Here is a 24919-nt window from a genome sequence, read left to right as displayed (position 1 = left end):
GGTGCTGATCAGTGTTCTGCCGGGGGGCATCCTCCTGTCAGAACACTCAGTGAGGGAAGATTCCTCAACTAACCTTGTATGGTTATTACAGTTTGTCTAATTGGAGTTGTCAGTTAAAAAAAAAAAAAAAAACTGTTATGCCCCGTACACATGATAGGATTTTCCAAGAAAACCGTAGATTTTTTTCCAAAGGATGGTAGCTCAAACTTGTCTTGCATACACACGGTCACACAAATGTTGTCGGAAATTCTGAACACCAAGAATGCGGTACTACACATACGAGGAGCCGAGAAAAATGAAGTTCAATAGCCAGTGCGGCTCTTCTGCTTGATTCCGAGCATGCGTGGACATAGGAATTGTGTACACATGCTTGGAATTTACGACAAGTTTTGTTGTCTGAATATTTGAGAACCTGCTCACAATTGTTGGAGGAAATTCTGACAACAAATGTTCTATGGAGCATACACACAGTCGTACTTTCTGACAACAAGCTCACATTCAATATTTGTTGTCGGCAAATCCTATTGTGTGTACCCGGTTTTAGTGCAGATTACAACCATCGCCATTCTGTCCCCCTTGCTGCAAACATCACTCCTCAAATAACCCAGCTTTGGAAAGAATCATCCACGCCATTCCTGGGCTCCCAACCTGCACAGGACGTACAATCAGCTTTTATACTCATACCATACAGAGCACCCATTTTCAACCACAGTTCCGTGGAACCCTGGGGTTCCTCCAGAGGTTGCTAGGGTTCCATGAGTTGTGGCTGATAAACCCCCTATTTGATGATGCCAACAGATTTCAAGGTTCAGCACCACTTAGCAAAGCCAGCAACATGACACCAAATATCTTTTTAGCTGTCTTTAAAGAGGAAGTAAACTCTCCCTTTCATTTAGTCCATTATAAGTCATTATCAAACTATTGCCACCGTAATCCAGCCCAAATCGCATATTACTTACTGTTTAAAGAAACTTTAAAAAACATGTTTCCAGGGGGTTTCCAGCGCCATCTTAAGTATTGTTTTCTGAGTCCACAGTGGAGTGTATTTCCACCCTTACATTGAGCACTTCCTGTACTGTTAACCAAGCCTCCCTGTTCATAGCTGACTTTTTTTATTTCATAGTATTTACTTGTGCCGATTGTCTAATGTTTGCCTTTGTCAGTCTTATCAGCTTCAGCTGATTCTGCAGCCTCCTGGGATATCAGTGTTATGTGCAGTAGGAAGTCCTGATAACAGACAGCTAAGCACATAGAGAGTGTGTGGTAAATCAGTGGAGATCTGGGCATGCTCAGTGATTCTAAAGAACAAAAAGGATTACAACAATACTAAGCAAGTAAGGAGATACCTACAAGCAGTGTTCATTAGGGTTTTTTATGCTGATTTACATGGGACAAAGTTGTGGGGGAGAGTTTGCAACCACTTTAAGGGTGGCATTCTGAACACAACTTTAAGAGGGACATTCTTCCTATTGACCACCAATATAAGGAGCATTGTTCCTATTGAGCCCTGATGATTTGGTTTTAGTAAGGGTTCCTTGAGACATGAAAATGATTTTTGGGGTTCCTCTAGGATTAAAAGAATGAGAGCCTGATACAGAGCATCCACTTCCACAGCATAACCTTTGTAAATGCAGCAAGGACTACTCCTGCAGACCATCGCAAACATAACTAACTACTTCTGAAGCGCATCTGATATATTAGTAACTACTGCTGCAGACCACCCCCCCCCCAACTGTTCTCCAGCACTGATCCCCCAAATCCAGCAGGGAATAATGAAAGTGGCAGGGAAAGTGACCCATGCCCCAGCGATCCCCCTCACCTGTACAGTCAGTGTCTGCATTAAAGTGGAATTCCAATCTAGAATGAACTAACCAAGCTTGTAAAGTGTTGCTAAACCCAGGACCCTGCATTCACTATAGTATACAGTACATGGAAATGCAAGTATTTTAATAAATATTAACCGTTAAATACCTTTTGTCACCAGCAGTATATAGCAGTCTTGTGACTTCTATCAGTGTCCAGCCAAGCACTGGTTAAAGCTTGTAGGAAGAGTTTTCATTCTCCCCTGCCTGTGCTATGAGGCTGCACAACCCCTAACCCTCTGTCTGAAAAGTGCTGATTGCATATGATCAGCACAAGGCCTCTACCACCAAAAAAAACTGCCAATACACATAAAACTGAGCATGTGCAGATTTTCCGCAAGGCTCTGTTCTATCAGCAGATTGATTGGGGACTATGGAAGAAGGGGAGGTTCAGAGAAGACATGATCAAACAGTCTTTTTACACAATTACAAGTATAACAAGCATGCTTTACTGTTATGAGTTTAGTAGCACTTTAAGAACAGCTCCCACTCACCTTCTAGCACCTATATCAACTACCCTGTAAAAGATGCTTATACTTATTCTCAGTGGTATCATGTGATCTCACCAGCAGCCAGATTAGGGGGAATGGCTAACAACAAATGTCCCATAGTAAACCTATAGGTGATGTCACTGCCCAGGCATTCCATCTGTTGTCAGCACTCTCTCCTCTCACCGCCACTGGGGTGGGGGGGGGGGGGGGGGAATTCACATGGCCAGACAACTGAACAAGTATAAGCATCTTCCGTTTTTTTATGGGTTTGTTTGGATAGGTTATTCTAAGGTGGGAGGGAGCAGTTTTAATTGTAAAAGGTACGGTTTTTATTCTTTAAAAATAACAAACATGTTATATTTACCTGCTCTGTGCAGTGGTTTTGCACCAAACCTTCTCAGGTCCCCTGTTTGCAGCTCCTGAAGCCTCCCACTTGCTGAAACCCCCTGCTTGCTATGGAGGCAGTCGCATGTACATAAGGTAAATGGAGGGTATCTCAGATTTAGGTCCCCTGCACTGCAATGATTAAATGCTTGGTAAGTCTAGGAGTAGAGGAATAAGCTGTAATACTTATGCCATGTACACACGGTCGGACATTCCGACCACAAAATCCGTCTGATTTTTTTCCTACGGATTTTGGCCCAAACTTGTGACGCATGCACATGGTCAGACAAAGTTGTCGGAAAAACCGATCGTTCAGAATTAGGTGAAGTTCGTTATGTACGACGGGACTACGTAGAGGCCAGCAGCCAATAGTTGGTCACGTAATTTAATCTGAGCATGCGTGGCACTTTGTCCATCGGAATTCTCTACAAACGATCAGAAAAAGTCCAGTCGTATTTTAGATCCAGCTCTTTTCTGTCGGGATTTCCAATGGGAAAAGTCTGATAGAGCCCACACACGATCGGATTTTCCAACATAATCCGATCGGACCCTTTCCGTCGGAATTTCTGACCTTGTGTACAGGGCATTAGTGTTTACCTTCTTGGAACAGGTTACACCCATATTTAACATGCAACATGTTCCCCTCACCCAATAAGGGCAGTTGGGGGGGACCACTCCCCCACAACCACATTTATAACTGTCAAGATTGTGCAGGGCTCCAAATTGCATGGCCGCATCACTCATGTGACTGAAAAAAAAAAAAATACAAGTCCTGTCTGTCACCACATCAGATGGACAAGTAGTTTCAATGGAAGGCAATCGTGCCGATCAGTGTGCCCAAAGACTACTCACAGATCCTGGAGCTTTCAAATAGAAAGGTGGTGCCGTGGTAGGAGCAGAAAGCCAGAGAACATGTCTGCAGGAGCTGACAGACCTGTAATCTATTGACTAGGGGTGAACTTAGCCTTTAACACATTCCCACCCAACAGGGCGCCAGTGCTCCAGGATGTAGACAGACCTTTACCACCTGAACATACAATGCAGGAGCATTGGTTCTGCATTGTACATGATGATGTCCATGTGCAACTGCTAGCTGGGGTGCCTTCTAGAAGAAGCTTTGTGGGACTGCTAGCACAGAATGGAAAGGGCCTGCTGGGGACAAGGAATAAGATATTTATTTATTCCTCGACCCCTAAAGCCCGACTGCCAAAAAAAAAAAAAAAAATCTCGCCCTCTAATTGTTCACTGTCTACAGGACTAAAATACATGGCTTATTCCTCCCACCAGTACTACAACTGATCCCCCACAGCTCCTCTAAGCTGCAACCAGCACTCCAATATGTGTTGCCAACCCGCAAAACAAGGCAATAGATCTCCAAGAACACTTGGACTTTACACAGTACTGTACAGAGGCGCTAGGTTTTAAAAGCACTGGGACATGTGGCGCCTCTGCACTTGCCAGCCGCACTAAAGCCCCGTACACGCAATCCGAAAATCGTACGAAAAATAGGATTTTTTGTACTCACCGTAAAATCCTTCTCTGTAATTCACCGACCGACACAGCTCCTCTCTGTAACTACATGGGTTGTATAGCCTCCATTAGGAGAAACTAGGCAAAATTTTTACACAATACACAGAACTTTAATCCCAACCCTTCTCACTGCTCCTAGCAGCTTCAGTACGTCAAGAGGCAGTATAACGTAGAAAAAAGGAGGGGTGGGTGCTGTGTCGGTCGGTGAATTACAGAGAAAAGGATTTTACGGTGAGTACAAAAAATCCTATTTTCTCTTATATTCACCGACCGACACAACTCCTCTCTGTAACTACAAGGGACGTCCACAAGCAGTGCCAAACGAGGGGTGGGGAAAAACAGCATAAAAACTTCACCCACCATGGCAAGTGGGAACTAGTGAAACTAAACCCACAAAAAAACAGCAGTGTGTGGAAAAACACCACTACATAACCGGGTAGTCTCAACAGGAGTGATGCCCAAGACCGCAACATTGCGGAAGTAATGCAATAGCGCATTAACCAAAACAGTACTGCGTTTTTATCGAAAAACCAGGAAAAAATTCAATTGCAACTACACGGCCGCCTGCAAAACTTTGCAGGCAAAACAGGCATCAGCCGATGCACTGACGTCTACCTTGTAGAGCTTGGTAAACGTATGGACAGACGACCAGGTTGCCGACTTACACACCTGAGCGACAGACGCTTGGTGTCGGAAGGCCCAAGATGGTCCAATTGCTCTTGTAGAGTGGGCCGTGACTGGAAAGGGAGGCACCTGCCCCTTCAAGGCATAGGCTTGGACTACAATCTGTATGATCCACCTAGAAATGGGGGCCGACGATACCGCCATGCCCTTTTTAGGACCAGCCACCGAAACAAACAGGGAGTCTGACTTCCGAAAGGAAGCTGTGGCAGACAAGTACACGTTCAGAGCCCTAACCACATCCAGAGCGTGAAGGGCCACCTGCTTGGGGTGCTTCGGCTTACGACACAATGATGGCAATACAATGTCCTCATTTATATGAAAGGCCGAGACCACCTTAGGTAGAAAGGACGGTTGCAGACGCAACACCACCTTATCCCTGTGGATGACCAGATAAGGCGACTTGCAGGACAAGGCCGCCAGTTCCAAAACCCTCCTGGCCCATGTGATGGCCACCAGAAAGACCACCTTCTGTGAAAGGGTCAGCAGAGGAATCTCCCTGGATATTCTCAAACGGCGGCTTCTGAAGCGCCGACAACACCAGGTTCAAATCCACCGGAGGTAACGGAGGACGCACCGGAGGGACATGTCGCACCCCCTGCACAAAGGTACTCACCAATGAGTGAGACGCCAGGGGTCTTTGAAAAAAAAGACAGCCAGAGCTGAAATCTGGCCCTTGATGGTGCTCAACGCCAACCTCTGGTCTGAAGAAACAGCAGGATCCTGGATATAGCGAAGGAGCGCGGATGCCACCCTTTCTCCTCACACATGGAGACGTAGGTCTTCCAAGTATGATGGTATATCTTCCTGGAAGAAGATTTCCGCGCCCTCAGCATAGTTGGGATCACTGAGTCTGACCGACCCCTGTTCAATACCTGGCTTTCAATATCCAGGCCGTTAAAGCCAGCGATGGTAAAGCAGGGTGAAGGATTGGACCTTGAGATAGGAGGTCCTCTCTCAACGGCAGTCGTCAGGGAGCATCTGCCACCAGGCGCACCAGGTCTGCGTACCAGGCTCACTGAGGCCAATCTGGGGCAACAAGGATTACCGGATTCCCCTCAGCTTCAACTCTGCGAAGCCGAAGCACCGGACGGACAAAAATGACGCTCATGAGTGGAAAAAGGAGGGCCCTTGCCTGCGGCACAGCTCCTTAGCCTTCCTGACCAGTGGGATTAGTGTACTCTTACCACCCGTGGCATTTTTAATAATGTCATCCAACGAGGCTCCAAAGAGCCGGTCGTCAAGGAAGGGAAGATCCGTCAGGGCTTTCTTGGATGCCTGGTCAGCGGACCAGCATTTCAGCCAAATAAGGCGCCTCAGCACCACAGCTGACACCGAGGCCCTAAATAACAGAGGGAGAGTATCCAGCGTCACGTACTTAAGGCCATGCACTAGTTGGTCTGCCAACACCACGCAGACAGGGGAGGCATTTTGCTCTCCCAATTTGTGGTGCAAAAGTTTTGCCCACTCAGTCAGTGTCTGCGACACCAGTGCGGATGCCAGTAGAGGTCGCACAGCTGACCCCACAACCGTAAACAAGGAACGAGCCACTGCTTCGGCCCTCCTGTCCGTGGGATCCTTGAATGCAGGAGTCCCCTCAACCGGGATCGTGGTTACTTTATTTAACCTGGATACTGGAGGGTCCACAACCGGGGGAGCCGACTACTTTGAGAAGGCTTTCCTCAAAGGGGTAGGGCACCGCCAAGTTTTTGGGGACCGAAAAGGTCCGTTGCGGGCGACCCCATTCCCTGTAGATGAATTTCTCAAAATAAGTTAAATACAAGTTAAATATGGGAACACCTTAGGTGAACGTGCTGGCTTGTGGGACCCAAAGGGGACCGGTACATCAGCAGAGGAATCCGCTGGCTCCTGAATCTTCAGAGTATCACGCACAGCTGTGATAAGTGATCCAACAAGCGCATTGTTGCGCCCGGACCCGGACAGGGAATCATCCTCACTGTCCGAACGGTCCTGGTCAGCCACGTCTGATAGGTCAGAGCAGGGGTCTCCAGCTGCAGCAGGGCCCGAAACCTGCATCAGAGTTTCCCCAGAGGATGGGGGGGGGCAGGAGCCTCTTACGTGCACCTTTCCTGCCACGTGACGCCTCTATCTTAGCAACATAGGAGTCTAGGAACACCGTCAGGGTGTCCATGTGCACCGCACTAACCGCAGGTGACCCAGTTGCTATAGCCTGGATTTCGGGGGAAGAAACACCAGTTTCTGAAGCCATGCTGACCCTATCCTGTCTGCCACCTGCAAGGGGACTTAGGACAGTGATGTTCCCATCCTCCTGCTGCCGCCGCGTGGGGGAGAGGGGGTGCTTAGCGCTAGACTCACCACCCTAGGGCATTCTGTGAATGCCAACAGTGCCTGTAGCCCCTAGGAGGTTCCCAGATGCAGAGAGGAGAAAAAACTGTTAGCAGCTCTAACAGCGGGGCAACGGTCTGCAGAACAGCTTCAGCGTTCCACACAGAGCCATCCAGTGTCCCTCACACACAGGGAATACAGGAAGTGACAAGAGAAAGCACATTGCAAGCTGTCACAAGAGGCCAGTGGTGAAGAAAGCATTTTGGCATTCACAAAATGGCTGCCAATGCAATACATAGGAATCCCAGGGAAAATATGTCTGCTGAAGCTCCTCCAGGGGAATCTATAGCTTTCCAAAATCCAAGATGGCCACCAGAACGGCGCCATGAGGTGAAAAGCAGCAAAAGAATAAAAACAAACTGCCTACTGACACAGATTCTCCACAAAAACTGCCTTTTTGGACCCCCAGACCTGGACCGAACAGCAACTGCACAGAGCCCCACAGGTGAGAAACAGCGACACACACAGCGCACGCAGACATTCCCCTCAGAGGGGGAAGGGAGGGGTGAGAGGGACTTGGAAGAAAAGATAAGGAGGTGAGGTGGCCCCCGAATCGACCCCCCCCCAGGGAATGCCCAGCTGTTCCCCCCACCGAAGCAGTCCTGAAGAGCTGGGAGACATTCCGTGGTAGCCAACTCCTGCACAGTTACAGGGAAGGTTACTGGCTCGGTATACTGTGATCCAGACATCAGTAGCCCGGTCATATGTATACCCCGGAGCATTGAAGCTCAACGACCACCTCTGGAGCATGAGGTATGCCGTGGCCTGCAGAGCCGTAGCTGCGGCCTGCTCAGGCTTGATGGCCGGACTGGGGAGACTACAAGGATTTCATTAACCAGCCTGTCACCGAGCTGGCAGTTGATAAAAGATCTCAGGATCTTTCATCTTGCGCAAAAAGCAGCAAACCTGCAGTAAAAACATGGACCAAGAGGCCCACAGGGTTTCCTAGGTCATTCTCCTTGCTAGGCAAAATGAAAACTGAAGCTGCTAGGAGCAGTGGGAAGGGTTGATAGCACGGGGCTCACCCCCTGGGGCAGGATTAAAGTTCTGTGTATTGTTTAACAATTTTGCCTAGTTTCTCCTAATGGCAGGCTATACAACCCATGTAGTTACAGAGAGGAGCTGTAACGGTCGGTGAATAAGAGAAATTACACTTTTGAATCGATCGTACGATAATCGGACAGTTAGTACAAAGCTTTCAAGAGCTGATCAGGACAGTTCATCCGATATATTATTCGGACATGTACGGAATTTTTTTCCGTATGATACCAGATCGTACAATTTTAATCAGTACAGCTGTCCAAAAATGCAATACAAATGCATTACAAAGCATGACATCAATTTAGGTTTTATTCTTTTGTATGAAAATTTGTGACTTTAGTAAACTCAGATTCGACGTGAGATTAGCATGCCAAAAAAAACAAAAACTGACGATCATTTGTCCCATAATCGGATTGTGTGTGTATCAGGCATAAGGAAAGGAAGGAAGGAAGGGGAAGCTCTCAGCGCAGCCGTGCCATGGAGGTGTTGTCACATATGGCAACCCATCACAGTTGGCTACCTGCTGGACTGTGCATGCGTGATACCGCCGTATGCGTTCCCCCCCAGCACATCACCTCAGTGTGAAAGCCAGAGTGCAGGGGAGCTGTTTTGCAGACACTTTACAGGTGCTATTTTTAGCCTAAAAGCACCTGAATAACGCCCCAATGTGAAAGGGGACTAACTTAGATTTATGAGATGAAAGGGGGGGAAACAAAAGAAAAATCAGCCTAACAGCAAAATAATAATAAAAAAAAAAAAAAAACATATCGGCCGCTGCGATTTCTAAATATTGGCATCCGCCAGAGAAAAACCCCATAGTCAACCTCTACTATAAAGGGTTAATTTTTGTCTTTTTAACCCTATTATGACAGGTGATGCAAATAAAACATTTTAGTTCTGTCTTTCCTCATCCTGTTCACCATGTGATTTTTTTGTTTTGCAAAAACCTGTCAGAGTCCTGTTTCTATGTGGCAGCATTAATACAGGGTTTAGGTTCCTTGCCACAAGATCCTTCCTACAACATGCGATTGCAAAAAGGAAGTTTGCACCAGTGCTGGCCTGCCTTAAACAATTTGACAGACATCACTTTACCACTTCAAGTATATCAATTTTGTTTGCTTGTGCAGCTTAGCCTCAAGTAATTCTGCCAACTTCAGTTGCTTCTGTGATCTTTTTTAGCTCCAGTTACCCATCATGCAGCGTTGTCTTGGATTCAGATGCTTAAAATGTCCAGCAGATCCAACATTATCCTACTTCTATACACTGATCAGGTACAACTCCAAGCCCTGCACCACCATTTTGGCCCTCCAAGGAGGACTGGAGATTCACCCACCATTCACATTGATAGGTCCTACACATGTAGCCTTCTAGGATGTGCGATGTGGAATCCCAGGAGGTTGAGGCACTGATCTAGGGGGTGAAGGCCTGCTTTAATCAGCATTCACTAGTCGGTCTCCATTGGGAGCAATGTTATTACTCTAGCCTCACATTTTCCAGCACTTGCCATTGTAATTTGGATTCTCCTGCATCACCACTATGTCTTAGTAATGCTACACACTGAAATTGCCACATCTTTCTACCATGGAAGGCTGCCTAACTAAAGCTATGTACAATGCCCTTGTGCTGCTTTTACAGATACAGGACAGTGTTAAAGGATATTGACAAGACACATGACTGTAAACCAAGGAAACATTAAATCCTCAAGAAAAGGTTGCAAATTTACAAAAAAAAAAAAAAAAAAAAAAGAAAGTTACTCCACTCAAAACAAGCACTTTTTCCAAATATTTTATTCCAGATCTGTGGGCATGTTTATGCGAGGATACCATATTTCTTCAGGACATCTGTGTACCTTGCAATTTTACTTTCAACATTCTTCTCTGCTTGCTTCTTCAGTTTCTACAGAAAAAAGGAAAAAAGGATTTAGTGTTCCAGAAACTACACTTGCCAAAAAAGTTTTCCCCTAAAAACAGTTTCCTTCCTCCTGATTCCGTTTATCCCCTTACACCATTATCCACAGCTCCAGTGACCCCTTACTGTGTCAGTCCACCCTGCAAGCCACTTCTCCGGACACACCCACCCCTACCCTGATACTCATGGACGCAGCACTTCCCTGAATGGTAGGAGCCTTGTGTTTGGCCACACTGGAGTATCTACATGTACTGGGGCATGTTACACTTGCAATGGATCCAGAAAAAAATAAAAATAAAAGCCTTTAGTACCAATTTAACCCAGAACTCAACTTTAAGTATCATGCAGCAAGAAGAAAAGTATCCCTTCACCATGGTTGCTGAATTCCTGCAGATATTCAGTGTAGAGTCGGAAGGTGCTAGTTTAACCGATTTACTTGGTTGTATTTTTTTTTTTTTACAGCTCTGAAATTAGTTTAGAGCTCCAACCTGGACCTAAAATTTTCACCCTAAACACTAAGTGAATAGAAAACATTACTGCTAGTTCTCCATTTAACATCCAAAAACAAAAAAAACTGTCAGCTTACCATGACGTGCTTCTTTTTGTTATAGTGCAGCTTGGCCTTTGCCTTCCTCTTCTCCTCCAGGGTGGCAGTGATTGCCTGGTACTTCCAGCCAACCTCATGGGCAAGGCGGCCGAGGAGAGCAAACTACAACAGATCCAAAATATAGGCTTAGACTTGCCATTCTAAGGAATGAGACACCATACTTGATTCTGGAGGTCTACTCCAAATAAGCAAATACCTTGCGTGTTGGCTTCAATCGCACGATCTTCAGGGCAGCAGGGACCACCATACGCTTCCTCTGTTAGAGAAATTTGTGTCAATGTATTTCAGAAAGCCGTGAGTTATGTAGTCACATTACTAGGTTTAACATCTTAGTCACCTTATCGTAAGGAGGTGGGATACCATCAAAGACCTTCAGTCGCTCCAGAGCAGCCTGTCCTCGCTTAGTCTTGTGTGGCAGCATACCTGTGCAAAACAGAAGTAAACAGCAGTACCATCAGTATGTCGCCATGCTGTATTCTCAGAATACATTTGTGCAAATTACAATGCAACACTTATACTGAGCACTAAAAGTAAGACACCATCATAAACACTTAATGTCACCTATAACTAGAGGTCCACTTTATTCTGTAACTGAGCCCCCCACCCCCTCCCTGTCTCTCAGAACCCTGCCAAGAACAAAAAAGTTATAGCACATTAGCATGTCAGTCAGTGGGAATTATGCCTCTTCTATTTGTCTCCACTTGGACAAAACCTCCCTACAGATCGCCAAGACCATTGTTATGGGTTACACTCAGTGCATCCAGAAAGTATTCACAGCGCTTCACTTTCGACATTATGTTACAGCCTTATTCCAAAAGGATAAAATTTGTTATTTTCTTCAAAATTTTACAAACACCCCACAATCACAATGTGAAAAGTTTGTTAGGTCCAATTAGGGCCTCCTGACATACAACATCTCCATTTGGAGTTTGTCCGGCAGCCCCTCTTACCTTGTATCCGTTATTGGATTTTGTTTTTCCCCCTGTTGTGTCAATAGGTAATTTTCCTCTATTTTTTGGGTTGTTGGGCTCAATTCCTTTTCTCTTCCCTGCTTTTTATTAATAGTATTTACTTCTGATTTTTGAACTTTACAGAAATGGAGCCAAATAATTTAGCAATTGTGTTTTCCCAACCCCTTTCTCCCCCGCCGCACATCAGTTGTGGGACCGTGTGCGATTGACCCTGGGGGGGGGGGTCCAATCTACCACAGATCCCAGTATGGACACTAGGCAGCATCCAGGCTTTGTTCTTATGAGTATATGTGTGGGGATAGTTTATTACTGTCTTATATATTATATTTTCCCTGTCTACGCTTTATTCTGGCTTATTTATATTTAGATGCATAAGCCCCTGAGGAAGTGGTTTTTAGCCACAAAGCATGTCAGGTATATCTGGATGCATCTTGTGTCTTAGACTGTTTATTTGATTTTAGCTCAGTTGGAATATTTTACCACTCTGTTCGAGTCAAACATATTTTATGCCACATTGTGCAGTGTATATTATGCTATGATCCATTTATAGGACAATGGTCTTTAATACATCATTTTAGTATGTTTATCAATTTCTGTATTCAGCAGCATTGAAGGTCTCAATGATTACAGTACATCCGTAAATTGAGGAAGTTTGGAACCACCAGAACTCTTCTTAGAGCAGGCCACCCAGCCAAACAGAAAACGTGGGAGAAGGGCCTTAGTCAGGGAGGTGACAAAAAACCCAATGGTCAGCGATAGCGTTTCTCTATGGAGCCAAGAGAACCTTCCAGAAGAACCACATTCTCTACAGCACTCCACCAATCAGGCCTGTATGGTAGAGTTGCCAGACAGAAGCCACAAGTCAGCCCACCTGAAGTTTGCCAAAAAGGCAACTGAAGGACTCAGACCATGAGAAACAAAAATTATCTGGTCTTATGAAATAAAGATTGAACTCTGGCCTGAATGGCAAGTCATGTCTGGAGGAAACCAGGCACCGTGCATCACCTGACCAATACCATCCCTACAGTGAAGCATGGTGGTGGCAGAATCATGCTGTGGGGATGTTTTCAGTAATACCTGGAAGACTAGCAGGTTTTCATCAAGGACATCTCTTTACATTGCTGTATTCATATTTGCCTCGATCCTGATTAGAACGTTCTGGATCTAAAAATTAGGTGATGGTTCATCTTCCAACAGGACAACAACCCCAAGCACACAGCCAAGACAAAAAGGAGTGTCTATGGTCAGACAGTGTCAGACAAACCTGAATGTCCTTGAATGGCCTAGGCCAGAGCCCAGACTTTAACCCAATTGAAAATCGAGAGATCTGAAAATGGCTATCCATTCAACCTGATTGAGCACGAGAGGTCCTCCAAAGAATGGGAGAAACTGTCAAAATATAGTTATGCCAAGCTTGTAGCATCACACTCAAAAGTTGGTGCCTCAAAGTATTGATCAAAGGCTGTGAATACTTAAGTACATGGGATTCTTTAATAAATTTGCAAAGATTTCAAACTTTCATGTTGTCATTATGGGGTATTGTTTGTAGAATTTAGAAAAATGAATTTAACCAATTTAGTCCAAACCAAGGCCAACATAAAATGTAGAAAAAAAAATGAAGCGCTGAATTACTTTCTGGATACACTAATAGTTTTCAGCCAAGGAAGCTGCCATCTTTACCTCCATTTAATCAAATGCCATGGTGCTGCATGTGATCTGTTATGACACCAGCCATTGGGTGGTTTGACAGTTTGGTTGAGAGCAAAGCCTATGTGCAGCCTTCCCAGCATGCCGGGAATGTAATGGTTTTGAAACTTAATGGATTTACTTCCTCTTTAAGGAACCCCCCGAAATTTGACTTGCATTTTAGTGCAGACTTCTGGGACAGTGAGCCAATCACACGCAGGAAAAGTTACAGGGAGGCATTATGTACAGAACATCTCCAGGTAGCCATATTGCATTTTACAGAAAGTGGAGTTAACCTTTAAAGATACAAACTGCTAGTGTGGAATTCAGACCGGGTTGCTTAAACTACAAAGGCATGAATACTGTTACCTCTTACAGTCCTCCAGAAAATGCGGCTAGGTGCTCTGAAATGGTATGGCCCACGGGAAGGATTTGTGTTCATACGTTTACGCAGGAAAGCAAGGTATTTCACTAAAATAGAAAACAGACATGAAAATTAGTGCATGTTTTTATGTTAAAATGTATCAGTGTCTAAAACTCATTTAAATGTAAATCACCAACTTGAAGGACAGACAATAAGACTGGGTTCACATTGGTGTGATGCCAGACATCACATGTGAGTCACTACATTGCTGTGCACACAAGATGTGATACCAATTGAGCCAAACTACAGCTGAAAACATATTTGCAGCAAAATGGTGCAGGACCTTTTTGGTCTACACTGGAAACAGACTGCATGAGTCTTCACTTCCATGCGATCTGATTCCTGTACCATTTAACTTTGCACTGATCTGATTTGGAGTCATTAACTTTACACTGACACCTGCAGCAGTTCGCAGATGCTCCCACACAAGAATCGCAAGGTTTCCCACATCACACCAGTGTGAACCAAGCCCAAGGCAGTTTATTTTGCCAGCTATTCTAGGGTAGTCCATTCCATCAAGCTTGCCTATAGTCACGCTTTTTGGAAAAATAGAACACCCAAAACTACAAAGGCAGTAGGAAAAAGTAAACAGGTGGGTAACACATGAAAACAAATGTAACAAGACTTGTTTAGCCACTTGCCGACCCACTGCAGTACATTTACTACAGCAGGTCAGCGCCTACAATCTGCACATAGTCAGAATCTGCTCACGCACGCAGACCCACAAACTGTGCTGCCATTCACTGCAGCACAAGCCAATCAATGGGCAATGATTTATGGCCAGCACCCACTGATTGGCACAGCGAATGACAAGAGCTGTTGGTGAACCGCACAGAACTCTTCATACAGCAGTGATGTGCCAGGTTTTACCCCCTGCTTTACAGGAAGAAAAACCCCTTGATCACCCTAGATCTTAACCCCTGCCAAGCAAGTGACATTAGTACAGTGTCTAGTATTAGCACGGATCAGTCATTGGTGCCACTGGAGAGGTCAGCGGCAGTTCCCATCCCCCACCCAAGCAACAGGATGCCCACTGCACTATAGAAGTCCCACCAAGTCACTGATCGTCAGTAGTAAATAAAAAAAATTCCAGTATATACACAATGAATGAAATACTTGTATAGCGCACAATGTAAACCGAATTGCCTCTAGGCGCTGTACAACTATAGGTTGTAGACACCAACTTTCACACAAACCAATCAATATACACTTATTGTTATTAGTTTATTAAATTGCAGAATACATTTGTAAAAATTTTTGAAGACTAATAGAATAGACTTTATAGCAGAAAATATTGGATTTTTTAAGATCTTGGGCCTTTAATTTAGATGCAAAAACAGTGTTAAATCAAATACCAAACGAAAGAACGTTCTATTGGGCGGGGGGGATAAATTGTTTGGGTACAATGCTGCATGTCCACGCAATTACCAGTTAAAGTAGCGCAGTGTTGAAATGCAAAAAAAAATTTGCCTGTTATGAAGGGGTAAAATCTTGTGGAGCTCAGGTGTTTAAAGCTGTTAACTGTTCCTTTTAGTAAAGCCAGATGAAAGCATGGCTTAACAGAACTGAATCTACTCCCTATATAGCAGCAAGTACAGTGGTCAATCCATGATATTAAAAACATTTGTGAGCAAAGCAGCCTATTTTCTCATCTTGATCCCTTACTATATTTAGGACACTGTAAAAGGACCAACATAACATCTTGCTATGCACAATAACCATTCTACTTACGTTTGTTGCGGTAAAAGTTGCCAGAAATGTTGATACCTTCACATCTCACAACAACCACTTTACGTCCTAAAAAAAAAAAAAAAAAAAAAAAAAATTTATACTTTGAACAAAAAATAAATACTTTTTAGCCCACTGCCATTTTATAAAAGCTGAACTGCAGACAGATAAGTAATTAAAAACAGCTGTTTCTCATGAATATGCACATACAAGCAGTTTTAGTACCCAATTATTGATCTCCACCTCACAGTCTATACAGAAGAGCTTTGACAGCTGTACTAGGGGCAATCCTTACTGCTACATTGCAAGAAAAACAAGCTGATCAGTGGAGTGAGGCTTCTCTTTTCACTGTCCCGTTTCAGGGTGAGGGGTGAAGAATAGCCATAATGGTTACTGCAGCAGATCACTCAAGACTTCTGTAGCATGGCAGAGCTGTGCAAATCTCAGAACTGGATGAACAGAAATACAAATTGTCAGGTAAAAACATCCTGGTATGTATCTGTTCTGTATATTTAGCCATCTGCCTGAAGTCCAGCTTTTCATTTTCTTATGACACCATGGGCAGTTGGTCTCAGATGGTAGTGCATGTAGTTATCTCATGGCCGTGAAACTCAAACAAGACTTTTACAATCATCAATGACCGTGACAAGAAAAAAATAAAATACACAAGTATGGTTTCAGTACCTACCAAGCAAAACTTGCTTAGCAACAATGGCGGCGAGACGACCAAGAAGATGTCCTCTGCCATCCAGGACCAGAACCTGTAATGAAGTGAAGCTGTCACACTGGGTACAAAGTGTAGAGCAATTACAGCCCTATTCTAATCCTCTGTCTCAGATGGTAGTGCATGTGAAATGATTTCATAGGAGTGAAACTCAAACACAAGGATCATCACTGACAGTTTAGGGAGGGCTCGTTTACACCTGAACATGTATGAAGAAAAATGTATTGAATCAGTCCTGCAGTATTCACATGATTAAAGCATACTGCATTCGTTCACACCTCTTGCATAAATGCATGCAAATGTGCATGGGGAACCACCCACTGAACACTAGGATTGCAGTGTAAACGAGCCCTAAAGTAATGCTTTAAACACTACTAGATATACCGAGATAAAGAATTTTCAGACTTAAAGCAGAAGTTCATAAGAAAAAAAAAAAAAAGCACGACAAACCTAATCTTTAATCACATTCTAAGCCAAGTCTATCTATCCCTGTAAAGAGCATTATACTTCCCTATTCCGCAGCCACTCTGGTCCCAGGCTGAGCAGTTGCTTCAGTGTATGGAAGTGTGCAGAAGAGTCAAACAGAAGCCCCATAGCAAGTCCATGGGTGACATCACTTCCCAGTTCTGGTCAGACATCTCTACACAGTAGCCACTGCTGGAGACTGGACCACTTCAGCTTCAGAAAAGGTATGTTTATCCATATTTTTTCTTTACAGCGTTCGATAGACTAGCTTTAGAATGCAGCAAATATAGGTTTTGGCTGAACTTCCACTTTAATTAGCAAACAAATTTACAACTTACATGACTTGAAGCTTTAAATCCACCACCCAAGTTCTTGTAGAATCCTGGAAGACCTCCCTTGGTTAGTTCTGAAGGTAGCTTTTTGATCTGTGCCGGGGCCTTTCCTTTGCCCTGTGGCGCAGGCTTGGCCTTTGGTGGAGCCTTAGCCTTGGCCTAAATGCAGGAAAAAAAAGAAAAAAGGAATGCATTAATTCTCAATTACCAGCAACAGGAATCTTTGCTAATGTTTACAGAAACCACAGAAAACATTATAAGAGCTCACACACAGCTTAATTCTAATCCGCTGTCTCAGATGGTAGTGCATGTGAAATGATTTCATAGGAGTGAAACTCAAACACAAGGATCATCACTGACAGTTTAGTGAGGGCTCGTTTACTCACTGGTTCATAATCTGCATAATTCTGCCCCTCCAGATCCAGTTATATCACCACTATCTCCCCCCTCACAGGATCGACCTGGCAATATCCAACTGAAAATCACAGCGTCTGAGCCACCCAACAAAGCTCTCTGCAGGGTAACAGACATTGGTTAGACTGAAATGAGGGCTTGTTGACTTAAAATCTGTCTATCCCAGAAAAAGCTAACCACACCGTTTGGGCCAGACGGTTCGAATCTCAGCTGGTCCACCGGGAACTGGCCGAGATGCAAACTGTATGGGCAGGCTGAAAGTACAAAGTTGATCAACTTGGACACAAGTCTGTGGGATTTACTTGCGATCACCAGCAGCTGCTATAGCCGCAATCACCATCTTCTCCAAGAACACAATGACTTGGCAGGAGGAATTCTATCAGAACTGTCTGTTGATGGGGGAATCAAGCTAATTTTTTTCCTGCAACTATCACAGCCCATGAGCAGCAATGACAACCTTATGGACATTACCTTTTCAAAAAAGAAATTACTGAACGTAGCTTGAGAAAGTGGCATTAAGGTTAATGTATGTATAGTCAAAATGCCCTAGAGATAGGAATAAACCATGATCCAATATGCATCTCTGCCCTTACTGGGGAGATGGGGTGTATTTGTGACCATTGCTCATCTGGATCCAGCACTGTGTACATATGCAACAGCTGTTCGCTGCCCGTCAAAACCTGTAAGCAGACAGCAGGGGTGGGGGCCGAACCAGGCCGTGTCTGGGATTGAACATGTACTGGTGTCCCCATAGAAAGCAGCTTCCACAGGGGGCCCTCAGGGGAAGCCAGGAGCACTGGCAGGGGACCCCAGAAGAGGATAGGGGCTGCTCTGTGCATCATCACTGCCCAGATCAAGCAAGTATGACATTTCAATGAGCAAAAAAGTAGAGCTTTACAGTCACTTTAAACTTCAGATTTCAGGAATCCAAGCTAAAATGACTTCCGGGGTTCCTCTGGGGGGGGGGGTAAAGGCTGAGGAGGCCGCTGTAGGGATTCCACCTGACTTCTCTTTGGGTCTGTGGGCCAGAAGTGGAGACAGTTGGCAGAAAGACGGGAATTAGAACAACTCACCACGCATAGAAAACGTTACACTTTAACAGATGAACACCTTTTCAAACTTTAAAAAAAACGAGAAACTGAACCAATGAATGGCATATAAAGAGCTGAACTCTAGGAGGGAGCACATTGTTAGGATAACCATTTCCCATTTATGACTTGATTAGACGACACTACCTGGACGGAAAATATTTTGGCAGACTTTGTCCACCATACCTGGCACAAGTTTACATAATTAGTGCTCCTGCACACAAATACCAGTTTAATTTATTTCTCTTAAATGTACACCTCCAATAGTGGCTCCTTTACAGCCAGTGGGGGTTAAGCGTTTACAAAATGTTGTCTTCAATTACCTTTTACATTTTCATTTTTCTAGCAGTCTGGAAAAATAAAGTATCTGGGCATCCAGCGCTGTGTTCAATGCAGCAGATTCTTCTCATGGCTGCCGATCTTCAGTGACACCATCTTTGTTTTGGGAGCCGGTTGTCATTTTCTGAAATCTAACAGGCGGCCCCCTATTGTGGATGTATGGGACACATCAGTACAAGGTGAGCAGCCCTGCAGCAGCTGGCTCAGCACCAACACCAGATGTTCCCTCCTCCCCAGCACTCCAGAGAAGTGTTGGAGGAGCAGAGGGGCGACTGACAGTCACTGAGTGATCAGCAGCCATGCAATGGCTCAATTTTTGAGCTTAGAGCCAGCTGTGGACAGATGGAGATTATGCTTTAAGGTTTGTGTTTGGAAAACTCCTTTACCCACTTCAACCCCAGTGACATGATACATTGTGGGGGTTTGAGTGGTCACACTTTGCCTGCAGCTACAGCCATCATATGGGTATCCATTTTCAGCTATATTGTAAAAGCAATACTAGCAGCTAATTAGCTGCTGGATCGCGTTTACAGGCAGCAGATCTAAGAAACTGGAAGAGACAACTATTTGCCACTCCCACCGGATATCAACTTGGTTTGTGAAAGCAGCAAATCAAACTGAGCTTGGTTTGATACAATGCTTTTAAGGGCAGAGAAGAGATTGGGGTCTATAGACCCCAGATTTCAGTAAAGAGTACCTGACGCTGCCAATTATAAGGGATGTTAATATCTTGTTACAGCAATAAATTTGATCAAGATAAAAAATTAAAGACCATGTAAAAGTAAAAAGTGTAATTAAAACTAAGGAGCCCCAGTCCTGCTGTGCTCACATGTGAACAGCAAATCACCCATGTGATTAAGCACCGCCAGACCAATAATTCCATCTCCAGACCTCCCATGTAAATATAAGATGGTAACCTGCAAAGGCTTATAAAGCCCATGGATAATGTACAGTAGCTTGCCGTGCGCAATTTTAAAGTGGTCATAAGCCCACTTTGGGGAAGAAAAATAAGCCAACACCTGCAAGATAAAGGCATTATGTAATACTCAGCTGAGAGCGATGCCATCGCTGCATTAAATGTACATAGCACCGGCCGACAACATCAATCCCAGGGGGGTCGAGGCTGTCGCTGCGATTGGCCGAAGCTACGATGACATCAATACCACGCATGGACACAGTAATGGCACACTCATGGAAGCAATGGCACATACATGCCGTTGCTTCAGTTTGTGTCAGTGCCGACGATGTTAGCACATGCAAATACAGGGGGATAGCTCCTAAACCGTGCAGCTTTAGGAGATATTCGGGGTAGCTATGGGTAAGCATTATTATAGGCTCACCTGTAGCACAAAGTCGTCTGTAAGGAATTACTATCAATTTAAATCATGACTTGTTCAGTATTTATTTACTGAGCAACATCTGTTATATTACACCAAACAATTGGATAATACATTGTGCTTAGGGTTGCCACCTGTCCAGGATTCACCCAGACAGTTCGGGTTTGGAATCTTGTGTCCAGGTTTTGGACTGTCCGAAACTCATTTAGACTGGACTATGGCTAGGGTTAATGACGGCAGTTGTCTCAGCTGAGAGTGTCTGTTACATTCTTTCACACTGCCCAAAGCCAGCACTAACAAACCCCCCCCCCCAACCAACACATACAGATGGCAGAGGAGAGAGGGCCTTGAACTGCACCTCTTCCCCTCACCTCTGTCTGCCCACTCCAATCCCTGGCACTGCCTCAGAAAAGGAAAGTGGCCGGAAATTTGAAGTCCAGCAGCCTCAGATACATCTGGATGAGAGGTGTTGACTGCCAATGGGGTGAGTGAGCTCACCATCCATTCATCCGTCTGGCTGAAGTCTTCCCCTTCTCTCTCCTGCCTCTGAGTAAGTACACTAAGGCAAATCAGGGTTCTCAGAGCACCCCTTAGATCAGAGTTCCCTTTTATACCAGAGGCCAGTGTTCCCCCTTACATTAGAATCTTCTCCGTACATCAGGATTCTCAGTGTACACCCCCAGTATTCCCAGAGAATCCCTTATGTTAGAGACCCCAGAGTTCTCCCTTACATCAGAGTCTGCATAGTCCCCCCTCACAGTGAAAGGGAACTCTGCAAGTTCATATGTAAAAGGGAACTCTGGACTCTGATGTAAAGGGGGACTCTTGTTAACTTATGATTAGAAATGTTATTTAGTAGCAAAATATATGTATAGTTTATACTATAAAAAAAAATTGCTGTGCGATGCAAAAGTTTGTGTTTGACTTGGAAGAAAATGTGGCAACCCTAATTGTGCTTGTGTGCACTAAACTTCATTAAAGAGTATTGTTCCTTATGGATTTTATAGCCTTTGAGCCCAGGTTCACAATATTGAAGACTGACCTCGCATGGGATTCACACCGCATTGCTGTGCAGATCACATGCGATGTGAATTTAGCCAGTTTGTATGGCTGAACTCACACTGGATTCAAAACTGGAATTGGATCACATTCATCCATGTAGTCTGATGTCACAGTTCACACTGCGATCACCTGATCTGGGGGTGTCTGTCATTTTATATGGACACCGCCAGCGGTTGGCAGAGGTCAGGTGACCTGCCTGAGGGGAGATGTGATGGGGAACCCGCACACTGGCATCACTCTGGTTTCCTGCATGTGTGTGAACCTGGGCTCATTGTTTTTATACAATAAAAGGGTACCGTCCGGATATGTTATGGGCCGTCTAACAAAATATATAGGGGAAAAATCCAAAGAATAAAAAAAAAGTTTGAAAAACCATTGTGCAATGTTGGGTGACAAGACTACAACACACACCATTGTATTCTCCAGGGGAGAGGATTATGAGATGTCCTCATGGATGGGCCAAGTAGAGATCGGACATGGGGGGGGGGGGGTGAGGGGCTCCCAGGACCTCCAGTATGAGGTGACCCCCCACATCATAATACACACAGATTGTCCCATCCCCCCTCACACACACAGACCTGTCAGTATTCGGGTCTCCCCCACCCGGGCTCACACACGCCGGCCTGTCACATGGGAGCCCTACCGCCAGCAGGCCTCGGCCTCCCCTCCTCCCTACACCTCATTCACACTCCCGCCCCGACCGGCCAGCAACACGTACCCCGCTCCCGCCACAGTCTCGCTGCCGCTCAGTGCACGGCGGGAGGACACAGCCAGCCCAGAAGAGCCGCACACACCGGAGCCCCTCACCTTAGAGTCCGCCATCTTGTGCTGCCGGCCGAGAAAGAGACTCGAGCTCGGCCACGGGGTCTCCAAAGGAAGAGAGAGGGGCGGAAGTGAGGACAGAGCTCCGCCCAATGGCGCTGTCACTGGCTGCGAGAGGGGCGTGGAATAGTCCCGGGCTCTGCACCGTGTGTGTGTGTGTGTGTGTGGGGGGCAGCGGGATGACCAATCACACGTGTGTGTGATGGCGGAATAACCAATCACAGGTCACCTAAGGGGATTCCCGGAAGTGTGTGGTGAGGAGGAGGAATGGAGGCAGCCATTGGTGTGTGTATGAGAGTAGTCTGGCTAGCATGCCCATGTTATTGTATCGGTGCGTTCTCAGTCACTGACCTGGAATACTTGTAAGCTGCGGGCTTGTCCCAGGCCAGTCACTGAGATGGTACGATCACTGCTACATCTTGTGCTGCCCAATCACAATCCTCCTTTCATCAGTGAAGAGTTTAAAATGGAACATCAGTCATTTTTTCATCTTTCCATCTATTAAATCTTCTGCCCTTGTTGTTGTTTTAACTTTGGAGAGTAAAACATTATTTTTCTGCCAGTAAATATCTTATACAGCCCACTTCCTGTTCCTTGCCTGGTAAAAATCCTAGTCTTATGACATGAATAGCTCTCTCTCTCTCTTAGGCTGGGTGCACACTATTGCAAATAGAATAAGGGTTTCCTCACATCCAATTCGTACAGCAGAAGATTGTATGTGTGTCAAGAAATTCTCGCTATCAAAAAGTGCCCAGGATAAACGGCGCATGCGCAACCGAACAGCACAACAGATGATAAGCTGTTGAGGCGGCGCCTGCGCACAATAGCCGACGTAATAATTTTTTCTGTCAGATTGTGCCCAGCACTCCCATGGCCAATTCATGTCAGCGAGGGGTGGATTTCTACATGTTGTGGGTGGATTTATAAATGATGGGCAGTTGGGGGCGGCATTTTTAAAAAATGCCCAGTGCTACAAAACTAGTTTTTATGCCAAATACGCCCTGCAAATCCGCCCATCAGTTGGCTAAACACGCCCTGGAAGTGGAAAGAATAGCATAAAAAGTTTTGTTTTAAAGCACTGCCCATCATGTATAAATCCTCCCCTTGCCAACATGAACTCGCCACGGGAGCGCGGGGCACAATCCGACAGAAAACGATTATTCTGTCAGCTATTGTGTGCAGGCGCCGTCTTGCCGTCACAACAGCTGCTCATAAAATCAGCCGTTGTGCTGTTCCGTACGGCGCATGCGCCGTTCGTCCCGGGTACTTCTCGATAGCGGGCACTTCTCGACAGAACACCGGCTCTCTATGGAGCCAGACAGTTCACACATCTCCGGACCGAATCGCTCTGAATAAGCTATGAATAAGCACCTGTTTTAACAGTGTGAAACGTATTAGTGGTTTTATCCTTGCTGTATGGATTTATAACAATAAATAAATAATTTTGCATTGGACTTTTTTGTTTTGTTCCTGCATCCGGAGCGCATCGTGCCAGAGTCCTGTGCGTCTTTTCGTCCGTTTTGGGTCCGAATTCAGCCAAAAATCCAGGCTGAAATCGGACCTGAAACAGTAAATGGGGATGCACCAGACTCATGCTGTGAGCCAGAGCGTTCTCCAGTGTGAACCCAGCCTTACTCTTGTAAGAGTTTGCTAGGAAGGGAGGGGGGAGAGTCATAAGAGGGCCAATCAGAGCTGGAGGTGTGCCTCTGTGTGTCTGTGTAAATCCAGGAAGTGAACAGGCAGCAGCTTCAGCTGCCCACAGTTAAAATGGCTGCAGCCAGACTCGGTGTAGGGAGATTTCTGAATAACATTATATATAAAATAATTTGCAAAGTGGTTGGAGGGAAGCTTCAGCATGGCAAAGATGTTTAGATGTTTTTATTACAAATGATGTGAGCAGATTGAAGTCAAAACTTTTTTGTTTTAGTTTTGAATAACATAGAAATGCTTAGACCTAATTTACACCTGTGATTAATGACCGTGGCAAGAGCCCAGCATATTCCTGCAGCTAGATTCAGGGCTGGCTGTGGACAGTGGTAGCCGATCAGCTGTACAACGTAATGGCAGGAGACAGCAGGCACAGCTGGTCACATATAATAACACATAGATTTACATAGGCCGTGTGGTGCCGATTCCCCCTACTGCCTGGGTTTCCCCCTGTCCCACGGTGCTGCTGGCTTCTCTCCTAGGGTTGCCACCTGTCCAGGATTCGCCCGGACAGTCCGGGTTTAGAATCATGTGTTCAGGTTTCAGGCGGACTGAAACCCGGACATATTATTCAGACGGGGCTGTGGCTCCTCAAGTAACCAAGATAGTCACACACAAACCTGTTGCTGCCCGGGAGCTGTGGGCGGCTATATGGGGGCAGGTTCGGCATCAGGGCAATGATGTCAGCAAAAGCAATTTAGCCACACCCACTGTTCACTGCAGCATAATAAGCGCACCGCATTACTATTCTCTTTGGGGCACCCAAAGGTGTCCCAGACTGCTAAAGTGTTCAGCTTTGGGTTAAGGAAAAGGTGGCAACAATATTCCTTCCTCTTCTCTCCCTGGGCTGCTGCAGCGGAGGCTTCAGGATAGATTGCAGGGGAAGGGGCCAGTAAATATGTAGTTTACCAGCCTCTTCCTTTTTACTTTCAATAGTTTTTTATTGAGT

General features: G+C 45.3%; 1 protein-coding gene and 3 non-coding genes across 4 annotated transcripts; all 4 read right to left on the bottom strand.

The window, feature by feature from the left end:
* Positions 1 to 10125: 10125 nt before the first annotated feature.
* RPL13A (ribosomal protein L13a) lies at positions 10126 to 22406 on the bottom strand. Its single transcript, XM_077451953.1, has 9 exons — positions 22249 to 22406; positions 17208 to 17360; positions 16369 to 16441; positions 15684 to 15749; positions 13898 to 13999; positions 11209 to 11294; positions 11068 to 11127; positions 10851 to 10973; positions 10126 to 10252 (listed from the first exon to the last, which is right to left on the bottom strand). Exons 1-9 carry the CDS (start codon positions 22261 to 22263, stop codon positions 10166 to 10168), a joined length of 765 nt encoding a protein of 254 aa, XP_077308079.1. The 5' UTR covers positions 22264 to 22406; the 3' UTR covers positions 10126 to 10165.
* Positions 16246 to 16324, bottom strand: LOC143928620 (small nucleolar RNA Z195/SNORD33/SNORD32 family). The gene has a single exon (XR_013262458.1). It is a non-coding gene; the product is annotated as a small nucleolar RNA Z195/SNORD33/SNORD32 family (small nucleolar RNA).
* On the bottom strand, positions 16508 to 16582 carry LOC143928622 (small nucleolar RNA Z195/SNORD33/SNORD32 family). The gene has a single exon (XR_013262460.1). It is a non-coding gene; the product is annotated as a small nucleolar RNA Z195/SNORD33/SNORD32 family (small nucleolar RNA).
* LOC143928621 (small nucleolar RNA Z195/SNORD33/SNORD32 family) lies at positions 17490 to 17564 on the bottom strand. Its single transcript, XR_013262459.1, has one exon. It is a non-coding gene; the product is annotated as a small nucleolar RNA Z195/SNORD33/SNORD32 family (small nucleolar RNA).
* Positions 22407 to 24919: the final 2513 nt, after the last annotated feature.

The sequence above is a fragment of the Lithobates pipiens genome, unplaced genomic scaffold (genome assembly GCF_037356315.1).
Source record: "Lithobates pipiens isolate NorthernLeopardFrog02 unplaced genomic scaffold, aLitPip1_a1.2 Scaffold_23, whole genome shotgun sequence".
Classification (NCBI taxonomy): Eukaryota; Metazoa; Chordata; class Amphibia; order Anura; family Ranidae; genus Lithobates; species Lithobates pipiens.
Note: the sequence above shows the minus strand (reverse complement) of the source record. Positions and strands in the feature narration are given on the sequence as shown.

Bases quoted from the DNA above. Each gene is read 5' to 3' on its own strand.
- RPL13A (XM_077451953.1), bottom strand. The intron at 15,750-16,368 runs GTAGGTACTGAA...TTTTTTTTTTAG, and splicing joins TGCTAAGCAAGTTTTGCTTG to GACGTAAAGTGGTTGTTGTG. The intron at 10,974-11,067 runs GTATTTGCTTAT...GATCTGTTGTAG, and splicing joins GATTGAAGCCAACACGCAAG to TTTGCTCTCCTCGGCCGCCT.